The sequence below is a fragment of the Balaenoptera acutorostrata genome, chromosome 13 (genome assembly GCF_949987535.1).
Source record: "Balaenoptera acutorostrata chromosome 13, mBalAcu1.1, whole genome shotgun sequence".
Lineage (NCBI taxonomy): Eukaryota > Metazoa > Chordata > Mammalia > Artiodactyla > Balaenopteridae > Balaenoptera > Balaenoptera acutorostrata.
Window position 1 is genome coordinate 65056441 of NC_080076.1, and position 23116 is coordinate 65079556.

The 23116-nt window shown below is 47.9% G+C and overlaps 1 protein-coding gene across 1 annotated transcript in view; it reads left to right on the plus strand.

The window, feature by feature from the left end:
* The window catches only part of LDLRAD4 (low density lipoprotein receptor class A domain containing 4), a 298933-nt gene that overhangs the window by 145934 nt on the left and 129883 nt on the right, over window positions 1-23116 (plus strand). The window contains 1 exon segment of the mRNA XM_057526646.1: window positions 2292-2752. Within this exon segment, the coding sequence (XP_057382629.1) occupies window positions 2656-2752 (97 nt within the window). The 5' untranslated portion in view covers window positions 2292-2655.

A 23116-nucleotide genomic window follows, 5' to 3' on the forward strand; every position in this document is an offset into this window, starting at 1 on the left:
TGCAATGAAACAAGATAATTAAGCAAAACCCCTCAATAAAACAACAAAAACATCACCACACTTTAGTTTGTCTTTGAGTTCAGGAAAAGAGAACAAATACAGTCTAGTATTTCTGTGCATTGAAAGCATCATAGAAAGAGTAAAGATAATCAAGGTTTTAGGGAAGGTGGGCTTTTATTTTTAACTGGCAATTCCATTCCCTAAAGTAGATAACTACAGTGCACATGGTCCTTTACTCTGGATGTTGGTGTAGGACTTTGGGACATTGATAACTGTCTGTACTGGTCATTTGATATGGAATGTTTAAATTCAGAGAACAAACATTTTCTCACATTTTCAAGCACTTCAGAACCACCATTTACATAAATGATTTTTAATTAAATTTTTTACCTATTCATTAAACTTGAGGACTCCTAGTGGGCTGCACTTTATTAACTGAGATTGTTACTGCAAGTACATGAAGGCAATGCAGTTGAATTTCTTTCTTCATGTAATTAAGGTACTTCCTTAATACACTAGGGCTTCCTTCCAGTTACTCTGTATTAGTGATGTTTTACTTTATTACCTTATGTTTACAGCAAGAGGGCTTTAACAGAGGGTTCCTTTCTGTTATGTGCTGTTTTCTTAAATTTTTTTCTTTTCTCTAGTTTGATGGTGAAAAAGAGGAATACAGTTACATTTTCTGAAAATTAGCTATAAATTGTTTAGGATGAAGTGATAATAATGGAAGAGGTTCCTTTTCTCTAATAGCAGAGATTCATATTTGGGATTCTGTTTTAAAAGTCTGGTCCTACGTAGAGAATGGACTTGAGGACATGGGGAGGGGGAAGGGTAAGCTGGGACGAAGTGAGAGAGTGGCATGGACATATATACACTACCAAATGTAAAATAGATAGCTAGTGGGAAGCAGCCGCATAGCACAGGGAGATCAGCTCGGTGTTTTGTGTCCACCTAGAGGGGTGGGATAGGGAGGGTGGGAAGGAGACACAAGAGTGAGGAGATATGGGGATGTATGTATATGTATAGCTGATTCACTTTGTTATACAGCAGAAACTAACACACCATTGTAAAGCAATTATACTCCAATAAAGATGTTAAAAATAAATAAATAAATAAATAAAAATAAAATTTAAAAACCCACAAAATCCTGGTCCTTGGGCTGGTGCAGTGGTTAAGAATCCGTCTGCCAGTGCAGGGGACACAGGTTCGATCCCTGGTCCGGGAAGATCCCACATGCCACGGAGCAACTGAGCCTGTGCGCCACAACTACTGAGCCTGTGCTCTAGATCCCACGAGCCACAACTACTGAACCCACGTGCCACAACTACTGAAGCCCACGCGCCTAGAGCCCGTGCTCCACAACAAGAGAAGCCACTGCAATGAGAAGCCCACGCACCACAATGAAGAGTAACCCTCACTTGCCGCAACTAGAGAAAGCCCGTGCACAGCAATGAAGACCCAACGCAGCCAAAAATTAAAAAAAAAAAAAAAAAAAAAGTCTGGTCCTTTGGACTTCTAACATTCTTGTAGTTAATGTTGCTAGTATAACAACATTAAAATATATGATAAGTATTTGTAAAATGCTTTTATTATTATGGGATATGTAATATATATGGAACAGTTTATATTGATAGATTAAATTTGCTTTTCCTTCCTATTCTTTTAAAAAAATTATCACTGACCTTTTTTTCCCACTTAAGAGTCACTTTAAAAATATATATATTTATTTATTTGGCTGCACCGGGTCTTAGTTGGGGCATGCAAGATCTTTAGTTGCGGCATGCGGGATCTAGTTCCCTGACCAGGGATTGAACCCGGGCTCCCTGCATTGGGAGCCCGGAGTCTTAGCCACTGGACCACCAGGGAAGTGTCAAGAGTCACTTTGTAAAACAGCTCAACCCAAGTCCTTTCTGGCGTGCTGACAGCAGTGGGCATGAACCTCAGATCCCACTTGTGAGACCTCAGGAAACTGCTTAGGAAATGGATTTCTCCTTCAGGTGTCTGTGGCCTAGGGTAGCCTGGGGAGGACATTTGAACGTGTGTGACCTTTGTAACTGTTCCTAGAGCGGCTCGGAGCAGCTGGCCCCATCTTGTTCTGGGTGCAGGAGTCCTCCCGACCCCCCGCCCCTTCTCGGGCAGTAGGAGAAGTGCTACACGTGCCCCACTTCCCACACAGTGTGGTCATGGGCACGGCTCTGGGGGCTTCTTTTTCTTTTTTGGCCTCTGTGGGTCTACTGAGTTTCATGTTCTACAGGTCATCAGGAAAATGATCTCTTTCTTTTTAATTTCAGCAAGGGGAGAGGCGAAGCATAGAGAGCTGCAGATCAGACCCTCCTGAACCCCCCGGAGCAAGTGAGACCCTTGGAGAATGCTGGCTGCCAGGCGGCTGGGGGGGTCCTTCCTCTGAGGTGGGTAGGCCGGTGTCCGTGGGACAGCTTCCTCGCTCCTGGGCCCACCATGGCCTCCACTCTCTGGCTGGACGGCTGATGTGACCGGTGCCCCGAGCGCACACTGCTGGACTGGGTGCCGTCCCAGCTACCACCTGCTCTCAGAGTCTGGGAGCAGGGCAGGTTGGTGTCCGATGCTACCAGAAGCCAGAAAGGCAGAGTGATGGCTTCCTGCAAGCTGAGATGGAGGTGACCTGAGGCCTCCTGGATGTTCCTGGTGACGGGACAGCTGACAAGTTGGAACACAGGCCTGCCGGGGAGCAGTATGCAGGAAGCTGGCTTTCAGGCCACAAATGCTTTCACAGGTGAGAATCCGCCACACTTAACTGAAAACTTTATTTCATCTCTTAGTCGATAGGTAATAAGATACCGAACAACTATATGAAATGAATATATGTCTACATTTAGGAACTGAAGCCCACACAGCGTCAAGGGGCTCAGGCTGCCGTGGTGACTGATTTTGGCGAAACTATGGCATGTTCTCCTTTTCTGTAGAGAGGAATTTGAAAGAGCATCAGACATTTTACGATTCTGCTTTGTTGGGTTGTAGGGCACACATAGTATCCGGCGAGCCGCTGTTCCTTGAAGAAAATCCATCCCTTGCAGAGCGGTGTGTTGGGGTGTCTTTCTGTCCAGAGCTGGGAAGACTTGGAGGGAATAGTTATGGCTGATGAGTAACCTCTCCCTCCGCGTTGTTAGTTTTCTTCCTGAGACTCGCTCGTGTGTAGACGGTGGTGGGCTGGTGACTCTGAGCTCTGACCTTGTCCTGTAAAGGACTCGTGGAGAAGCCCCGTGTCACTCTTCCACGTGGATGTTCTTCCCCCGGGTCTGATTTGCTCCCTTCGCAGGGAACCACTCAGTCTGGCTGGTGCCCAGAGCCAGGGCCTGAGCCACGGGGCTTTAGAATTTGGATCCTAGTTCTTTGTCTGATTCACTTAACATCCCAGGAAGACACTAATGCTTCTGGGCCTCTGCCTCCTTATTTATAAAATGTGGGCCGTGAAGTTGAAGGACCTCATGGAATCCAGGGAAAACAGTTTTACGTATAAAGAGTTATGTTTTTTTTTTTTTTAAAGGAAGGATGGTAGGAAAATTACAAGAAGTGCCTGTATTCTCTGGCTCTGTGAGTCCTAAAAGTTTGCAGGTTTTCCAGTTGTGTGTAGCGGGCAGCTCAGGTTGCTGGGGAGAGAGCGTGGGGCTCTTCCTCCCCACTGGCTGGAGCTCTGCTCCTGACAGTCACCAGTGTTGTTCCTGCTCCCCTTGCTGGTTTGACAGTGAATGTGGTCACGTGCAGCTCTCACAGGAGAAAGGGCTGGAGGAGCCGGGCATGTGCAACAGGGGACCCCCCTCCTGGGGGCCAGCTGGGGAAGGTCCCCCGGAGTGGTCAGGGCCCAGGAAGACGAGTGAGACGGCTGTTTCAGAAGAGCACGCGGAGCCCAGCTCTCTGGACCCTCCTCAGCCGGCCAACCCAACCAGAAACCCCTCCTCCGGTCCTCCCTAGGGGTCGTGCCTCAGCTGTCCATCCCAGGAGCTGCAGCCCTGGGGTGCAGCTGCCAAGAGAGTTGCCTGTGAGGCCATGGAAGGCAGCTCGTAAAGCAGCTCCGAGAAGAAGAGGGAAGAAGAGAAGGAAGAGAGGGTGGGACAGAAAAAACCTGAGGAGGGGCACGCAGCTCACAGTCCAAAATGTAGACGAGCCTGTCCCCATACTCCTCAGCTGTGTCACTGCCCCCCCCAGGGGTGAAGAGCATCCCCCGCCTGGCTCCCGAGGCTCCCAGCTCACTGCCGGTTTCTCCTAGGTGGTCAGCTCTTCTGCCCCCCGGGAGGGAAAGCCCCCAGCCCATCGGGGGGCCTTGGGATAGTAGGAGCTAAAGAATGGAAAGCAAGAATGGTTCAGCCTGGAGAACTGGGGGTTGTTAGGACAGTGCCTGCCCTGTTAGTTCAGGCCCAGGTAAGTGGTTGCTGTTGTGACTGTTCCTGCCCCAGTTGTGGGCCATGCACATGGCCCTCTGTCAGCTCCCCACACACTTGCCCTGAGCCACCCTCTCGGAGCTCCTCCCCAGCTCTTATTTTCTTATCTGCTTTTAACTCATAGTTTTCCCAAGAACTCTGTTTCTTCACAAATTTGGCCTTGTCCCAGCTGTGTCAGCCCACCTGAATAATAATCATACTACTGGCCGTAGTGAAACGATAACTGTGGCCAACCTAATGTTCTAGCTGTGTTGCCCCGCCCTTCTTCACCGCAGCTCTGAGGCCGGTGTTGGTGTGCAGGGGGCACACTCAGAGTAGCCAGGAGTTAGATTGAGCCAGTGGCCTTTCCAAACCTCCTAGTGGTATGTGCCACCCTGGCTGCACACGGGGGTCACCTGGGGAGCCTTACCACTGACTGGGTCTCATTCTCAGAGATGGGAAGCTAACTGGTCTCTGCACACTTAGTCCTGCTACATTAGGGCTGCATCCTAACAAGAGCCCAGGTGCTTGGGGCACTGGAAAGTCTGGGAAGCACCGGGAGCATCGTGGGGCAGGTGTCAGAGATGAGGGGCAGGTTCCAGAGTCAGTTCTTGAAAAAAGAAACCGACTTGTCCTATTCCTTCAACAGGAATGATTAAATTAACTAATCGGCCCACTCTTCAGAAAGCTGTCAGGTGCTGACTGTTATTTATTAGAGCTGGGCACACCGGGGCAGTGGTTTTAGCTTCCCAGTATCTGTAGGAAGTTAACAAGTGATAAAAGGAAGGAGACCGAAGTGCTGGCCTTCTCTGGGGGTGGGTCCCTGGGGACTCAGCTTATGGATTTGTTCTCTGCCTGCTCTTCATCATTCTTTGTCCACATAGTTGGTAACAGTTACTTACCGCAGCGTAGGATGAAGGGGCTGAACCTGCATCCCTGCCCCGTGGGCGGGTTGAGCTGTGGTCTCAGATGGAGGTGAGCAGGGGGCTTCCCCTCCGCACTTGATTTACTGTTCTTATGGTTTTTGACTTCAGTCTTTCTTTTATTTATTTATTTATTTATTATTTATTTATTATTTTTATTTTTGGCTGTGTTTGGTCTTCGTTTCTGTGTGAGGGCTTTCTCCAGTTGCGGCGAGCGGGGGCCACTCTTCATCGTGGTGCGCGGGCCTCTCACTATCACGGCCTCTCTTGTTGCGGAGCAGAGGCTCCAGACGCTCAGGCTCAGTAGTTGTGGCTCACGGGCCCAGTTGCTCCGCGGCATGTGGGATCTTCCCAGACTAGGGCTCGAACCCGTGTCCCCTGCATTGGCAGGCAGATTCTCAACCACTGCGCCACCAGGGAAGCCCTGACTTCAGTCTTTCTTATCCCAGGGCAACTGAAGACTATCATCTTAGCTGCTGGAATTGAAGATGCTAATGAAAAAAGTCTTGCCTTACGTATCTTAAATGGTAAAGGGGTTAAGGCATTTTTCCTTGGCTTAAATCTTGTTTTTGCTAGACAAAAGTCACTATACAGTTAACCATACCTCCACTGAAAAAAATTTGTCAGTTTGTATTTTATGTTCTGATTCTCTGGCAAGTGGGGGTGGGAGGGGCTCCAGATTTCTTAGAATGTAAGAAGGGCTTAGGGCTGCAGTCTGGCTGGGAGGGAGGCTGGGAGGCCTGTGTGAAGCCGTGTTTGCATGGCAAGCCCATGCTTGTTTGCAGCGTGTGAAATTACCTTGAAGGTGGTAGAAGCTGGGAAGTCCCCTCCCCCATGCACTGCTGGCTGCCTGCCCGCCCACGTGGTTAGAAGTCCCCTATATGTCTTGCTTCCTGTGTGCATGCAGGTGTACCCACATGGATACGTACTGCAAATTCAGCTTTCTAATTATGATTTTCTTTGGCTAATCCTTGCATACAGGAATTTATACATTGTTTTAAATTTTCTCAGCACATGTAATTTAGAAATTATTTTAATCACTTAGATACTATTCTTTTTAACAAACTCAAGTTTTTCCTTTTACAAGTAATGCCTGCTCATTGTAAGAAAATTTGGAAAGCGCAGAAAAGTTGAATGAAGACAAATACTTGCCCACACACAGTCCTGCCGTATGAAGCTTTCCACTGTTAACATTTTGGCTTGTGTCCTTTCAGTCTTTGCTGTGCAAGTTTCTTCTTACAGAACTGTGTTCATAATATATATTCAATTTTATAATCTGCTCATTCCCTTTTAACTTTACATTATGAGCATTTTCATTATAAGTTTGATTTTAAATTGTTGCATAATATTCTTTTATGTAAGTGTACTTGAGTTTCAAAATTGTGCTCTTATTGTTGGATATTGCAGTTTGGGACAGCATAAATAATGCTTTGGTGAACACCTTTGTGCAAAAAGCTCTTCTGTATATTGGGCTATTTCCTTTGGATAAACTCCCAGAAAAAGAATTATTGGGTCAGAGATGTGAACTTTATTAAGGTGTGTGATTGAATTTCTGAAGGGATTGGTTGGTCCCAGCTTCTGAGGCTGGCTGAGCTCAGTCCCCAGGTGCCCGTCCACGGCAGCTGCAGCCTGTCCTGAGAGTCACACATGTTGGCGACTCTGTAGCACGTCCCCCCTAGGAGGGTCTCTTGAGTATCGCAAGGCCCAACGACAGTGCTGCTATTTCATTCAGGCAGGTGACCTGGGGTCTCTGCTTTGGTTCCTCCTGCTGAGCTTTGGTTCACTCAGGCAGTGATGTAAGTGGATAGACTCCTGTGACATCAAACCTGCAGCGCCTCTGGGCAGAGAGAAATGGAAATCCTTCCAGCAGGGTGCAGCCAGCCCTCTGCTGAAGCGTCCCAGCCGTGGGAGATTTCCTCTGAGGTTCACTGTACTCTGATGAGTGGAAAGCATCCTGCCTGGGTTGTCACCTAAAGCTGATGCGGGTTTGAGACCCTGCTCCTCCCTGCCCCCAGGGCCGCCCTTAGATGCTCAGTTAACCTTCTGAGGCTCTGAATCTTTCCATTCAATGCAGAAAGACATTCAACCTTGGATAACTGGGTAGATGAACCAAGTTTCTGCAGATTTTACAAGTCTTTCTTGTGAAAAGGATAACCAGACCTAGTTGTTAAATAAATTAAGGTTATTTTACTCATAAAGGAGAAAGATGAGAGTGGATATAAGTCTTCAGGCATCTGAAAGAGAGCTATTCTATGGATGCTGCTGACCAGGTTTTCTTAGCCTAATGAGCAGAATGCAAGAAGCACTTGAACTGAGCTGCTGGGATGCCTGTCCGCACCCCCACGCAGTGGGATTTTTCTCACACCAGCAGGAGCGTGGGACCCTGCACAGGGTGGATGTGGCTGCCTTGGTGGCCTGAACAGGTCTGTACTGTTCCAGGCGTGGAGCAGCCCTGAGGGATCCTGACCACCCGCTTCCCATCACCCGGACCTTCAGCTCATTACTCAGCCCTTCAAGGCTGCCGGGTTGGTTATTAGCCCATGCTTTCCAAAGCTGCCTGGAGGATGCTAGTTTTAGGAGATAGAGAGCTGTTTTTCAATAAAAGGGGTTGATGGATTGATGGCCAAATTCTAGAAGAAAAATTGGTTTCTTTACTGCATAACTTTTTTCAGTTCTTTATTAGGAAAGAGACTGCAGTATGAAAGTATGAAAGTTCCAAATGGGCAGCCAGTGGGCAATATTTCCCAAGTGACAAGACCTTGAAGGCTTTTTAGAAAGAAAACCATGGAGGGACAGCTCCCCACAGCATGTGCTTCTCCTTCTGTCTGTAGTTCAGGCGACCCTGTCCTGCTGGTGCTGGGCCATAGTGGTGCTGCTTTTACCCAGGCCTGTTCAGGGAGCTCTTGCCAGATGTGTGTAGGTGCTGCCAGTGAAGAGTGGACCCAGGCAGCTTTACTGTCTCGATTCTCCCCTGTCTGAGTTCTGCCTGTATTCTTGAAAGTGCAGCTTTAATTATACCTGCTCTTGCCCCCAAACTTTCCATGGCTTCTTCTTGCTTCCTAAAGAGTCTAGACTCCTCAGCCTGTAGTTCAAGGCCCCTGGTGATGTCTTTCTTCGTTCTCTTGCTGTGACTGAAGTTCTGGACAAAGTGGACCCCTTGTCCGTCCGCAGATGGTTTCTGCATTTTGAAATACCTTGATACCGTTAGTGATACTTTCTCATCCCCCTAATGAAATCGGAGGGAAGGGGGCAGGGCACAACCTCTAAAAGAATGACATAACCCTTGAGGGTATGACATAAACTGGTTAGAACCAATTAGGTCCAAGATGGCGTAAGATTCAACTTGCAGTGGACCTTGAGCTCACTGTAATACATCAGCTGCATGAGACACCCACCAGCGCCATGACAGTTCTGAGGCCAGCCAGAAAAGGCCAAAAAGTGGGCGGTGGCCCAATTCCTGGAAATCCCTGTCCCTTCCCCAAAATAGTTGGAATAATCCTCCCACTCGTTAGCCTATGAAATTACCCAGCCCGTAAAAACTAATTACCCCATGTCTTGGGATTTCTCGCCTTCTGAGATGGCCCACACTCTGTCTGTGGGGTGTGTTTCTCCCAGGGCTGCTCTCACTTTCTAAGACGACCCCATACCCTAGGGCTGCTCTCACCTTTTGAGACAGACCACCTGTCTGTGGAAAGTGTTTCTCTCTAAATAAATCCACTTCTTACCTATCACTTTGCCTCTTGCTGAATTCTTTCTGTGATGAGACATAAAGAACCTGAGCTTCATTAAGTCCTGAGACCAGGTGTATGATCTCAATTAAAAGACAGTGGGTTCAAGTCCCAATCTGGGTTGTGCAGTTTCACTTAGACTCTGTCCTTCTGCCATCTTCCTCTCTGTCTCCAAGGTCTGTCTCAGGTCCATGGGATCTTTTGTGATGTGCATGGGAGAAGCCCAGGTGATCTTCTTCATTGTGGTTTAATAGATGTAAAAAGATAGATGACAGTGGCGTTCTGTAAAATCTCACATGCTCTGGCTTGAAGGAAGTGAGTTTACTGAGAGATGTCAGAGCACGCTGGTGCATGCCTGGTCTTAGGTCACTCCGTATAGGCTGGCATCTGGTCCTCGGTTACAAACCTACCCCTTCCTTAATAACGTCGTTTCTTTGTGTAAATAACACATAATTTACAGTCCCAAACGCAGCTCCACTGTCTTCCCTGTAAATCATTCTCCACTGCTCCCAGGGTTTTCCTGCTGTGACAAGTGTGATTATCTTCTTTTCTAGAGGCATTATGGTATTACGGTAGCCTAATGTCTGAGGAGAGTGTGCATACCCATTTTAAATAAGGATAGGAAGAAATTTCAGTGTTGCCTGAAATTGTATTCATTTTAAGGTTACTTAAATATGTACAACATAAAGATAATTATAAACTCCTTATTTTTATAGCTCTTAAATAGCTATAACATTAAAATAAATATTATAGGAATTACAAGGTCAAAAACATTCAAATTATTATTTAATCTGACAGATGTTTTTGTTTTGCTGAAACCTTCCATTTTCTAGCTTTTTATTTATAACAGTAAATCCTAAAGGGCAACTCTAATCTAGCAACTCCTTGCTAGATTTTAGGATATATACACAAAAGTCAGGGCTTTTTACTATCAGTTAAGTAATCAGTGTTGGTTTAAGATGAATTCCTTGTCATTGAATATCCAGGGTCAAAAATGACCTACAAATTTCACTGGGTTCTTTGAAAAATGTTGGCTTTTGTCCATCATATGTCTGAAACTTGGATGTTAAAGTTACCCCTGAAGGGAGCCATCTAGCTCAGGAGAAGTCAGAGACTTGTGCAGAAAGCAAGTGACTGCTTCACCGTGTGGCCTCCTGAATTCCTTTCTTGGGTCCTAGACTCTTGCTTTGTTGGTGCACAGGTGTTTCTAGAGTCTTCACGTGGACTCTCCCATGCTTACTGTTGCAGGATGAGCTCAGAGGCCAGAGAGGGCCTGGCTTCCAGCAGGAAGGTCCTGGGTAGTCCTCCCCCCCAGTTCCTGCTCTATGACCTTGACAAAGTGGCTGACCTCTCTGAGGTGCACTTTTTACAACAGCAAAGTGGAAATAATAATAAGTACGAAGTAATGTTTTGATAAGGATTGAATGAAGTGGCATGCAAAGTATCAAACATAGAGCCTGGCATATAGTTGTTGCTCAGTAAATGTTCTTTTTCTCCCCTCACCACCTTCAAGAGGTTAGTTACACATAAAGGCCTTAGAAAAATTGGGGGCTTATTGAGCCAATGTTTGATGGGAGCTCACGCCATACCTGAGGGGGGTTCACGACTGGTGCTCTGACACCTCTCCCTGAGGTGCCTGCTCTGATGGCGTCCTGAGCTACACCGTTACCTGGTGCAGTGCAGTCGTGTCACGTGCTGTCCTGGAGCTGGGAGCGTGGTCCAGAGGGCTGAGGACATTTGCTCAGACCCCGGTCTCTGCTCCTGGAAATCTCCAGTGCATGGTTTCCTCTCTCGTTCACTTATATTCCATGTGGTAGGGTTTCTGCCTTCACACTCGGGACCCTCGACCTGCCTGTGCTCAGAGATGGCCACTGGGGGATGGTTTCTCCTCCAGAGGCCTTGGGGGCAGTGGCCCCATACAGGTGTCACACAGGCTGAGGGTGTCATGTGCCTCGTTGGGCCTAAGATGAGGTCACAGATCTCATCTGCTTCTTTTTGGAGCACCATATTCAAACGTGAAAACCCAGAAACAGGATGCAGAAATAAACACGTTTACCATCTGGGTGGATGTTTCGTGGTTCCATTTTAAAATTTGAACCAACAACAATGGATCTGGTAACAGAGAATAATCACTTTGGTATTATTCTAGAATGTTTCCAGAGTAGCGTAAGGAAGGCACCTCTTGGCTCCAGATGCAGGAGGGCAGTGGATGGTCCACACCTGCTGGCAGTGTTTGGGCTCAGCCTCCTTCTGCCAGGAGTAAGATGGGAAACTGTCTAAACTTACTTGTTTTCCTTGCCCTTTTGGAATTATGCTCTCATTGAGCTCAGATGTCATATTTCACAGGGCTGACGGGAGTGAACATTAATTGTCACACCAGGTGCTTTCACACACGTGGTCTCATTCACCTCCCTTGTGACAGCCCTGGGAGGTGTGCATAGCAACCCAGGTTTATCAGTGAGGGAGCAGCACAGCCTGAAGCAGGCCTGCTTGAGACTGCGTGGACCAGCGGCCGCAGCTCTGCCCGCGATGGAGCTGGATCCCGGTGTCTCCCACCTGCTGCCTCAGCTCCCCCGAGACTTGGGTCCTTCAGAATCCAGTGCAGAGTGAGGTGGTGTGGGGAGAGACAGGTTGTGATGCCCCTCGCCGAGTTCGCTGGTGAAATGCTTGTCAGAGTGTTGTCTGTGTTCCACCTTGGAAAACACAGCTGCTTTGTGGCTGCCTCCTGAAGTGGCCTCGCTGGGCCACGTTCTCCTGCTCCTGCAGTGCTGAGGGGTGGGAGCAAGCGTGGACCAGGGTGGTGGTGACTGCCCAGCCTGTGAATGTGCTTAGTCCACAGGGTGGTATATTCGTGAAAATGGTACATTTTGTATTACGCGTATCTTGCTACAATAAAAACAAAAAGTTATGAAAAAAGAACCAGTTCTGGTTAGTGCTGCCCCTGTCCCGGTGGCCGAGGTGCTGGGACCCATAGGCAGACAGGGTGAGGGGCTTAGGTATGGATGCATTTGACGGGCGGCTCTGTCTCTGTTAAGTCCATCCAGAGTGGCTGATGGCGCCACAAAGGAGCGACTCTCCTCTGGCTCCGAGTAGTGAGGAGTAGTGTCTCTCCTCTGGGCTCTCCTGGCCTGTCTTCACTCTGCCTCGTCAGCAACAGCTATGTGTGAAGATGGCTTTCTCAGAAATAGAGGTTTCTAGTCAATGAAGCATTTGTAACTGGGAGGTCAACTGTCAGCAACAAGATACGGTGGGAGTGGTGCTGGCCCACCATTGCAGCAGCCGGGCCCCCGACCAGCTGTGACGGTGAGAGTGGGGTCCACCCCTGTCCCTTAGGGGTTTGTCAAAGTTCCCAGCAGAATGCCTCGCATAAGCACATGTGTGTGCAAGTAAATGTTAGTTGGAATTAAAGTTGGTTTTTTTTTAACGTTAAGAATTATAAGCCAAACTATCCACTAAGTAAGTATGATGTTCCACTTTGACTGAACTGCTGAACTGGGTGCCTGGTCAGGAGTAAGGGGAGAGGCAGCCGAGGGGAAGCGCCAAGGAGTTCATCACGAACCACAGAAACTGCTCAGTTTGTTTTTGCTTCATCAGCAGAGGCCTTGGTCTTGCTGCAGTGCCTAGTGCCACTGTTTGCTTGTTGCCGGCCTCTATTGATCAGCTGTGCTTGGCCAGAGACGGAGGAGCAGTGAGGAGAGAGAACCAGCACAGTGGACGGAACAACTGCAACCCGAAGCAGAAGGTTCCGGGTGCGAGGCAGTGCCCTGATGCGGCTCTGCGGGCTCCTGGGGGAGGATCCTGGGGGCTCAGGGAGGAGGAGCGGAGCCCGGAGCCCTGGGAGGGAGATGCAGGCAGGAGCAGGGCAGGCACGTGGAGGCGGGCTCGGGGTTCATTCAGAGGCGAGTGAAGAGCCTTTGAAGATGTCAGGTGCAGTGACTGTCTCAGAGCTGCTGTGGCAGCCACGTCCCCAGAGGGCACGGGGATGGAGCCTGGGCAGGAGGGAGGAGGTGCTGCTCAGCTCGGGGGCATGTTTCTGTTACCATTCACCTCTCCTCCACGTTCCTAGGCAAGGCTCACGGCTGTGTCTCTGCATCTCAAAGGCACACACTTCTTCTGAGTGTAAAGAACCTGTTTTCCCTCTTGCTCAAAGCCAGAGCCTGACTAAGATTGGTGAAGACCTGTCAGCATTCAGAGAGTGGTCAGGATGAAAAACAGTTACGATACGTACATCATAAATATCATTTTTCCCCTGAAGTAGAATAACCTGCAAATAGTAAGTTGTATAAGTTTAGCTAACAGGATGGAACGCGTTGTCTCAAAAGCACCTTTTATCTGGTTGTTCAGGTGGCTTTGAGACGGCGGACAACTCTGGGCACTTCACTCAGCTCAGTGTTTTGGAAGAAGGAAGTGGGACGCTCAAAACCAAGTTGGGATTAATGTTCCTATTTTTTATTGGTAGACTTTGTGTATCTTCCTTAAAAAGACAATTGCTCAATGAAGTTATCAAAATATTAGAGGCTCTCGGTGGAGAGAGGACTTTCATATTGAAGAGTATGTGTGTGGCCTCAGCTCAACCACGCTGAACCCCACTGGGAACGGCGGCTGCGTGTAGGTAGCCTGGTGAGGAGGGGTGACCAGGCTCCCCTCTGCCACAGGGATGTGCAGGTGTGTAGGGCGTGAGAGAGGTTGAAGAGGGAGACTGCTCCCGTCCCCATCGCCCTGTCCAGGCCGCAAGGCTTAGCTGTAGGGTCACCTGCACAGCATCAGGGCGTCAGGGAACAGAGTTAGAGGTAGGCCTTGACCTGGTGAGGGAGCGGGTCGGGTAGGGGGATCCCGGGAGGAGCAGAGTTTGCAGGGAGGTGGGCTGTGAGCAGGGCCAGACCTCGCTGGCGGTGGGAAGAAGGGGCGTGAGCGAGAGACGGCCGACTCTGGGGCAGGCGCTCATGCGCAGAGACTGCCTGGAGACGGCTACGAGGGAGAGGACGCACCAAGGCTGGGGCAAGATGTCCAGCTGAGCCGCCTGGAGGACAGGTGGGGGCCTCCTGAGCCAGGTGGGACGGGGAGGAGGAAGTGTGGTGGGGACACCTCTTGTAGTCACGGTTGAATTGAATTGAGGTACTTCTGGACTTGTTGGTGGAAACATTGGGCATGCGATGGGGTGTGAATCTGCGTGTCCGGCTGTCATCAGGGCCGGGCGTGGGGTTTGGGATGGGCAGTGTGTGGCTCGCCGTGTGCGCCGCAGAGGCCTGCTCCCCACCCCACCGCCCCGATGTCTCCCGCAGGCGAGCCTGGGGCTGCCCTCCAGCCGATGCCCATGCTGACCAGCCAGCCCTTCTCGCAGAGGTGAGGCCAGCGCTTTACCGATGGCTGCAGGTAGCGGCTGGAGCTATAGGATAGGAGGAAAACATTTACAATGTGCACTGAATACATCAATAAGGAGATTTACAGACTTAGGCAGAAAAGCAGGTTACACGCTTCACAGGTGACCCTCTCACGGGCACAGCCTCCTCCTGCTGCTTCCTGTGTGGAGGCAGCTCCGTCTCTACCTCTTCAGAGAGATGTCTGAGGCCTTCCCTGTAAAATGCCTTCCTCCCTTCCAGGAGACCCCGCTTCCTGCTTCCGTCACCCTGGGATCCACGCCCCCATCACGGAGCAGGACCCACGAACCCCACCGTCAAGTGGAGCCTTGCTGCCAGGTCCCTGTGGGTGGTGCCCCAGAGCATGTTCCCCCGCGGTCTCGGGGCCATGGGAGCTGACGCTGCATCCCCATTTCTCCCGAGTCCTCAGCTCTCCTCGCAGCCCTGTGCACATGTGCGCACACTTAACGTCTCCCAAGGACCCTGCATTTACTGCCCGGAGACAGTCAAGCCCACAGGCTCTGTTGCTGCCCATCGTCACGCACATGCTTCCAGACCTCGCCCAGAGCCCACTGGCATCTGAGAGGTGGAGCCTGCGCTGGGCCTTTCTGAAAGGGGCGTCCACTCCACGGGCCTCATCTTGGATAACACGCTTCATAAGCTTCATCTTATTTCTAGTGCTTCTGTGTGGAAGCAACAGGGTACTTTTCATCGGGTAATCAGTGAGGGCAAGAGAGGATGAAGTTACAGAGTGATGGCTCAGAGCCAAGGAGAGAGGGGCTGGGGTGGAATGTGCACAATGGAGGGTTCAGCAGGGCATGGGCCGTTCAAGGCAGCTGCCAGGATGCGGCCCAAGGGGACTGGGTGGATGTGGGGCTGGGCACTGAGGAAGCAGAGTCAGGGAGTGTGCACAATGCTGTCTCTTGAAGTTCAAAGCCGGAGGAAGGGCTGAGGGGAGGGCTGGGTGAAGGAGGTGCGGGGACCAGGCCGCCAGAGAGCACGTGTTAGATTCAGACACACGGGGTCGTGGGTGCCCTCAGAGCAATTGGCGGCCAGGTCGGAGCCTCTTCCCACCTTCACAGAGGAGGCTCCACAGGGGAGCAGCGTGGCCGTGAGGTGGAAATGAAGCCCCTCCCTCGGCCGGAGGGAGAGAAAAGACCAGATTCTGGGAGGGACTCAGACCCTCCTGCCCAAAGTTCACCTCACGTCCGGGAGCTCGTTGGCAGACAGGCAGGCCGTTAGGCCTGGAGCAGGAGAAGGAGTTCCGTACCGGTGCCCCGTGTGTTATGCCAGCCCAGGCAATCCCTGGCTGCCTTTGAAGTTAGAGAGCAGCCTTTGTTTCTAGGGCCCCCCATTCAACCCCCACATCTGCCACAGCCTCCTCGCTGTCTTAGGAAAAGTCCGACCAACCGGACCTGAGCCCTGGGGACTCCTCAGGTCCACGCCTTGGTTCGGAACAGCTAAGGAGAGGTTCCGTGTGTGGCCACGTATGCTGGAGACAACCCACCAACCCCTCCGGGTCTGGAGAGAGAGGACCTGGGCCAGCTCTGCCCTTGCACCCCCTCCTCACCGGTCCCCACCCTTCTCAGCCCCCAGTGACTCCAGCTGTGGTGGACAGAACCACTGTAGAGCTGATTCATGGGAATTCAGCAACATGACAACATGGGGTTGGCAGTCAGGCAGTGTGGTGTAGGGGGAGTTATTTTTTCTTTGTTTAGTGTATTTTTTCCTGAAAGATTTGCATTATACTGGAAATATTTTCAAATAGTGTTTATGGAAAGAAGGGCATGTGTGTATGTTGTCCAGTCAGTTGTTAGAATGTGTGGACTTCCGTCTCTTTCCCAGCACCCATTCCTCATGGGCGCTGTCCTTCTGGCCCTCTGCCTGGTCCTAGGGAGCTGTCGGCCACGAGCTCCAGAGACCAGCTACGCCAGAGCGGTCAAGAGCACAGACATGCAGGCCAGGAAGGCAGTTAGAACCGGACCATCTGATGGCAGCTCCTGCTGTACAGATCACCTCAGTGCCCGTGCCTGGCTCTTCAGCCACCAGACCATAAATCCACCTGGCCAGCTTGCTTGTTCTTTCTTTTTTTCTCTTTTTTTTCTTCTGTGCTTTAGTTAGCAAGAGTTTGTTACTGTTGCTTGTAGCTAAGGAATACTGATATCTGTATTATTAAGCTTCTCGTAATATTTTTCCTCATAATATTTTGAAAGTTTATGTACAGTTGGCTCCTTGTCCATGGCCTCTGGATGCTGAATCAAAAGATACAGACTCCTGACTGTGGGACTTGAGCATCCGCAGGTTTTGCTGTCTGCTGGGGTCCTGGAACCAGTCCCACGAGGATATGGAAGGGCGACTGTATGTAGATCATTTAGCTACAAAGAAGACAGTGGGCTTAGCTTGGTGAACAGAAAAGCATTACTGTGTTTGCCAGCACAGAAGTAATGGTGAGAGGATAGGACATAGGGTTTTGTTCCTGTTGTTTTATACCAGAACTGTCTCTTCCAGCACCAACCCCAAACCTAACCTAACCCTGATAAAATCTCTCCACTGGTATAACATTTTGGACTCTGAAACGAGGGAATTTAAGAAAAGACAAAGATTGATAAACAGTGAAAGGAATAGTTAGAGAGGAAAGAACAGAGTGAAAATGAGAAGGAAAGTATGAATCAGTTATATCGAGGGCAGACTGCACCCACTAGAAGTGCGTGTCAGGTAGGGCTGCGTTAGCTTGGCCGAGGGGGACCGGCCCCTCTTCACCACAAGCCTGTAGTGGGAAATGGTATAAAATGTGTAGACAGTATATATATTAATGGTATAAAATGTGTAGACAGTATATATATTAACTCTCTCTCCTCACTCTATGCATACACATACAAACACACATACATACACACGCCATATATATAATGTCTGGAAAGTCAGTTAATACATAACTGTCTTTATCCATTCATCCTTCAGTGGACACTTAGGTTGTCTCCATGCCTTGGCTATTGTAAATAATGCTGCAGTGAACATTGGGGTGCATGTATCTTTTCAAATTAGTGTTTTCATTTTCTCTGGATGAATACCCAGGAGTGGAATTGCTGGGCCATATGGTAGTTCTATTTTTAATTTTTTGAGGCAACTCCATACTGTGGCTGCACCAATGTACTTTCCCCCAGCAGTGCACGACTGCTCCCTTTCTCCACATCCTTGCGAACACTTATTTCTTTTTCATGATAGCCATTCTGACAGGTGTGAGGTGGTATCTCCTAGTTTTGGTTTGCATTTCCCTGATGATTAGTGATGTTGAGCATCTTTTCATGTGCCTGTTGACCATCTGTATGTCTTCTTTGGGGAAATGTCTATTCAGATCTGCCCATTAAAATAAATCTGATTGTTCTATTTCTGTTGAGTTTTACGAGTTCTTTATGTAGTTTAGGTATTAGCCCCTTATCAGATAAATGACTTACAAGTATTTTCTCCCATTCCATAGGTTGCCTTTTCGTTCTATTGATGGTTTCCCTTGTCATGCAGAAACTTTTTAGTTTGATGTAGTCCCACTTAATTTGTTTTTGCTTTTCTTGCTTTTGCTGCCAGATTCAAAAAATCATTAACAAGACTGATGTCAAGGAGCTTATTGCCTATATTTTCTTCTAGGAGTTTCATGGTTCAGGTCTTGCATTCAAGTCTTTAATCCATTTTGAATTGATTTTTATGTATGGTGTAAGGTAGTGGTCCAGTTTCATTCTTTTGCATGTGGATATCCAGTTTTCCTAACATCATTTATTGAAGAGATTATCATTTCCCCATTGTATATTCTCAGTTCCTTTGTTGTAAATTAATTGATCATGTATGTGTAGGTTTATTTCTGGGCTCTGTTCTGTTCCATTGATCTGTGTGTCTGTTTTTACGTCAATAAATACCACATTGTTTTAAGTAAATCTTTGTAATATAGTTTGAAACCAGGGAGCATGATGCCTCCAGCTTTGTTCTTCTTAAGATTGCTTTGATTGTTTAGTGTTTCTTATCTGCCTATAAGATTGGTCATGCTAATTCTCATAAAACCAGGATGTAAAGCCCACCAGTGAGATGGTGGCTAGATTATTGGCTGCTTTCTCAGGAGTCTCACTGGAAGAAGAACGAGCTCTTTCTACCCACTCCCCAACCATAACATACACATATCTCATTTATGACCCTTTTCCACAAGGTACCTAAAACTTTGATATCTAAATCAGTGATATTCTAAGTAGTAGTCATCTTAAGTCATGCTGTGTGTGTGTGTGTGTGTGTGTGTGTGTGTGTGTGTATTTTTTTTTCTTTAGAGAGAGTTAGGACAGTAGTGTGCTTAAACATACATGACCTCTTTTCCAGACTACCTGGATTCAAATCCTGGCTCTACCATAGCAGCCTGTGTGGCACTGGGTGAGTAACTTAACCTCTCTGTGCCTCACTTTCCTCACCTATAACATGAGAATAATGATAATATTCATTATCATTGTTGTTTGGAAAATGCATGAGTTTATGCAGGTAAACACAGACATATGGTAAATATGTGATAAATAGTTACTGTTATCTCAAGGATGCTGCTGTTACTCAACACATGACTGTACGGCAACAGGCAGTTGTTAGCCGTAGACTCATCTCATTTACACTACTTGGCCTCCAAATGAATTTTTGCTGCCTCTGAAAACCTCAACCCACTGTCAGTGGAGTTTGCCCATGGGATCTGAGGACATTTCCAGAAGAGCTGTTCGAAAGGGTTTTGAATGATGGCAACAGTATTGAAATTCGTGGTGTGAATATACCATGTGAATATATGCCTTTCTAGTTCATTTGCTAATAAGCAAACCTCTGATCTTGATTACTCCTTGTAAGTTGAACTTTATATTCTCACACGATTAATTGTCCTGAATGAGTTCTATGAAGATGGATTTCCCTCTGCAGTGAGAATCTTTAGTACATATTTGTCATTTAAATACATTTTTGCTATAGTTTATAATAAGGCATAAATGTAATTTAAACATACATGCTGCTAAGCAGTTTAGATTCTATATCTTTCCTGTTACTGTTCTTCCTGCTTGATGTGCAGAAGAACATTCCTGGGTTGGAGAGCCCATCAGCGCTAGTTCTCTCATTGATTTTTACTGAATTTCATGCAGGCACCAAGCTAGGCACTGGGATTATAATGGCGAAATGACTTACAAAACAGGACAATGTTTTATTTAATAAAAACACCACATAGTTTACTTGGACGCAGGCTTCTCCTGGGCAGCATGCCCATGTCATATATGTTTGTACAATTAAGTTATTCTTAACTGTGGAAAGAAAGAGAGGGGGAAGCATGCACGATCTGGTGATTTTATTTCTGCATTTTAAAAGAGTGCCATGAGGGTTTTTATGTACTTCCCTATGTCCCTTTAAGATCCTGGAGGCCTTTAGGAATTTCCGTATGCAGCAGGAATTTGGGTTTGGGTCAAAGTCCAGAGGGGTGAATTTCGGGTTGCACCCCCAGGAAGCTGGGACTCTTGGTACTTGGTGTGGAGCCCAGACTTGCTGGCACCGGGCGAGTCCCTGTGTTTATGTAGCCTCGTTCACAGGTGAGCAGACAGGACTCTTTAAGTGTTATAACAGGGAAGGAGACACTACAAGAAAAGAGTTTTTACGATGGGAGCCCATGGCTGTAAATGAACCAGGTGCTAACAAACCCAGTTGTGTTCACCTGTATTTTTATAAGTTGATCAGGATTGAGACCGTGTGTGGGAGCAGATCTTTCTTCTCTCGTACGTTCTCTGAAAACGCTTTGACCAGGACAAAGCCCTACTTTTGGCTGAGGGATGATGGAGGAATGGCTGTGACTTACTTATGGGTCCACAGCATGAGGCTCACTCTTAGATTTATCTGTTTAACACATGTTTATTGAGCACTTGCTGTATATCAGGCACTGTAGTTGTACTGAGGATACAGGGGTGAACAAGACAGAGAAAGTCCCTGCATTCAAGGAATTTACCAGTTGGCCAGGGAGACAGATAAATAAACAAGCAAATCACGTGATTTCAGGTGGAAAATCAAGTGGCGAAGGAGATGAGAGATGGTGGGGAGTGACCATTACTGAAGGGGTCACCAGGGAAGGCCTCCCCAAGGAAAAGGGAGGGAAGGAGTTCTGGGCGGAGGGCTCGGGGCACTGTCCTCTTCAAATGTGGGTGAGAATCTGTGGATTTTGGCTAGCACTGTTCGCTATATGTTTAGTACATTTAAATTATGTCTCATTTTGAATCATTGCTGTTTAAATATTGTCCATCTCCCAAACACTGAGTTCACTAGAAGGACTTATATATTCGAAGTCAGTTCTTGGCCTTCAGTCTCTGTATTTGCTGGCACTTTCCAGGCACACTGCTCAGGCAGTGTTGGTACAAGTGTGAGAGGAACAAGCGCAGGTTGAGGCTCGGCAGTGTCTCGTCAGTCCCTGAGACATGGGCGTGAAGATGCTCGTGAGGGCCGGGCAGAGGCCCAGGGGCAAGAGGGCTGGACAGACACTTTGCTCAGGCCCAGAACCCCCAGCTTTGTCCCTCAGGGGCAGGGGCATCATTTTGGACCAGATAGGTGGAGAACGGGATCTGTTTCCAGCTCTGGTTCTCTTCCAAACCGGGCCCCTCAGCCAACACCAAGGCTGTCTCATTACGCTCCTTGCAGACGCCACCCTGCTGGCAGGTAGCACCACCAGTTCACACTGGAATGTGTTGCTCTTGGGCTGCTGGACTGACCTCACAGGCAGTTTCCAAGGGTAGTTTGTCCTTATCTGGGGAAACGACATCATAAAATAGTGATGGGAATCAGCACCAAGGGACTTTGCCAAATCCGTTTTTAATCTTGCCATACTTTGTCTCTTTTCACTTAAAATGAGAACATCTGATGCACTTTTCATGATATTTTCAGGATTAAATACTGCCTTTTAAAGAGATATGAACCAAAAATATTCTTTGTCCTTCTCTTCCAGCTCTTCTCTTGAGGCTTTTAGCTCTCGGTTCCTTTTTGCCTTAACCATGTGAGTTGCTTTGTTTCTTTGAAGAAGTCGCTACAGCTTGTTGCCTTTTCTTCAAAACCAAAGTTGCTGCTCTGGTTACAGGACCTTGCTACTGTGGCCTGAATTCATGCTTTCATATAATCACCCATTTCCAGAAGCTCATGGCTTAGCAATGGTAGTTGCTCAATAACTAAATCTTGAATTATAAGATTTTTATCTCCAGTAACTTGAACGATTTTAATAATCTAGATATGTTTCCAAAACAGTTTCTGGCATTGCAGGGATATTTTTTAATCAAAAAGGCGTTTATGGGGCTTCCCTGGTGGCGCAGTGGTTGGGAGTCCGCCTGCCAATGCAGGGGACACGGGTTCGTGCCCCGGTCCGGAAGGATCCCACATGCCGCGCAGCGGCTGGGCCCTTGAGCCACAACTGCTGAGCCTGCGCGTCTGGAGCCTGTGCTCTGCAGCGGGAGGGGCCGCGGCAGTGAGAGGCCCGCGCACCGCGATGAAGAGTGGCCCCCGCTTGCCGCAACTGGAGAAAGCCCTCACACAGAAACGAAGACCCAACACACAGAAACGAAGACCCAACACAGCCAAAAATAAATAAATAAATAAATAAATTTATTACAAAAAAAAAAGGCGTTTATGAAAAAAATTTTAAATCTCTTTGATTTTTAAGTGAAATACATTATAACTTTTGGAATGCCAAATCTGGGTATATTTTTGTGATCAGGAGTCATAGAAGTTCTCATTTATGTAAGTATTCCTGACACTTTGCAGACATTTTTATAGCTCCTATGTCAGTGCTCTTTATAGACAGCAGTCAGTACATATAGTGAATGAATGAAACACCAGATATTTGTCATGATTGGGGAACTCTTGCATAGTTTGAATTCCTAACTGGTGATCCCAAAGCATGTCGATGAATGAATAGCATCAACCAGGCAGGGACTCTGTAATGGCTACATCCCCATGCTTTCGTCAAGCACTTGGGCGAAGGTGATAAAAAGCATGCTTATCAAATTTGCAGATGACAGGAGACTAAAAGGAATTGCTGTCACTGGTGACAGAATTGAAATTTAGAAACATAGCAATATTAAAATATGATGAACCAGTCCCAGAATAACACATGGTTAAATAATAATGATACGTCCTTATGATGAAACTCCCTGCAGCTATTACAAAGGATGTTTGAGAAGAGTATTTCATGTCCTGGAGAAACGCTTATATATTTAAGCAAAAAAAGTAGGTCATAAAGCAATATGAAGAGGATGATCCTTTTATTTTTTTATACTCAAGGAACAAAGACAGTATAGATGGATGTGCACCAAAATGTTACTAGTGGCTACCTCTGAGCAATAGCATTAGATGTGAGGTTTACTTTCTTAGACTTACTTATCCATATCCTCCAAATTTTTTTTAAGTAAAAATAAAAATTTTTTATAAAAATGAGCCAGTTGGGCTTCCCTGGTGGCGCAGTGGTTGAGAATCTGCCTGCTAATGCAGGGGACACGGGTTCGAGCCCTGGTCTGGGAAGATCCCACATGCCACGGAGCAGCTGGGCCCGTGAGCCACAATTGCTGAGCCTGCGCGTCTGGAGCCTGTGCCCCGCGACGGGAGGGGCCGCGATAGAGAAAGGCCCGCGCACCGCGATGAAGAGCGGTCCCCGCACCGCGATGAAGAGTGGCCCCCGCTTGCCGCAACTGGAG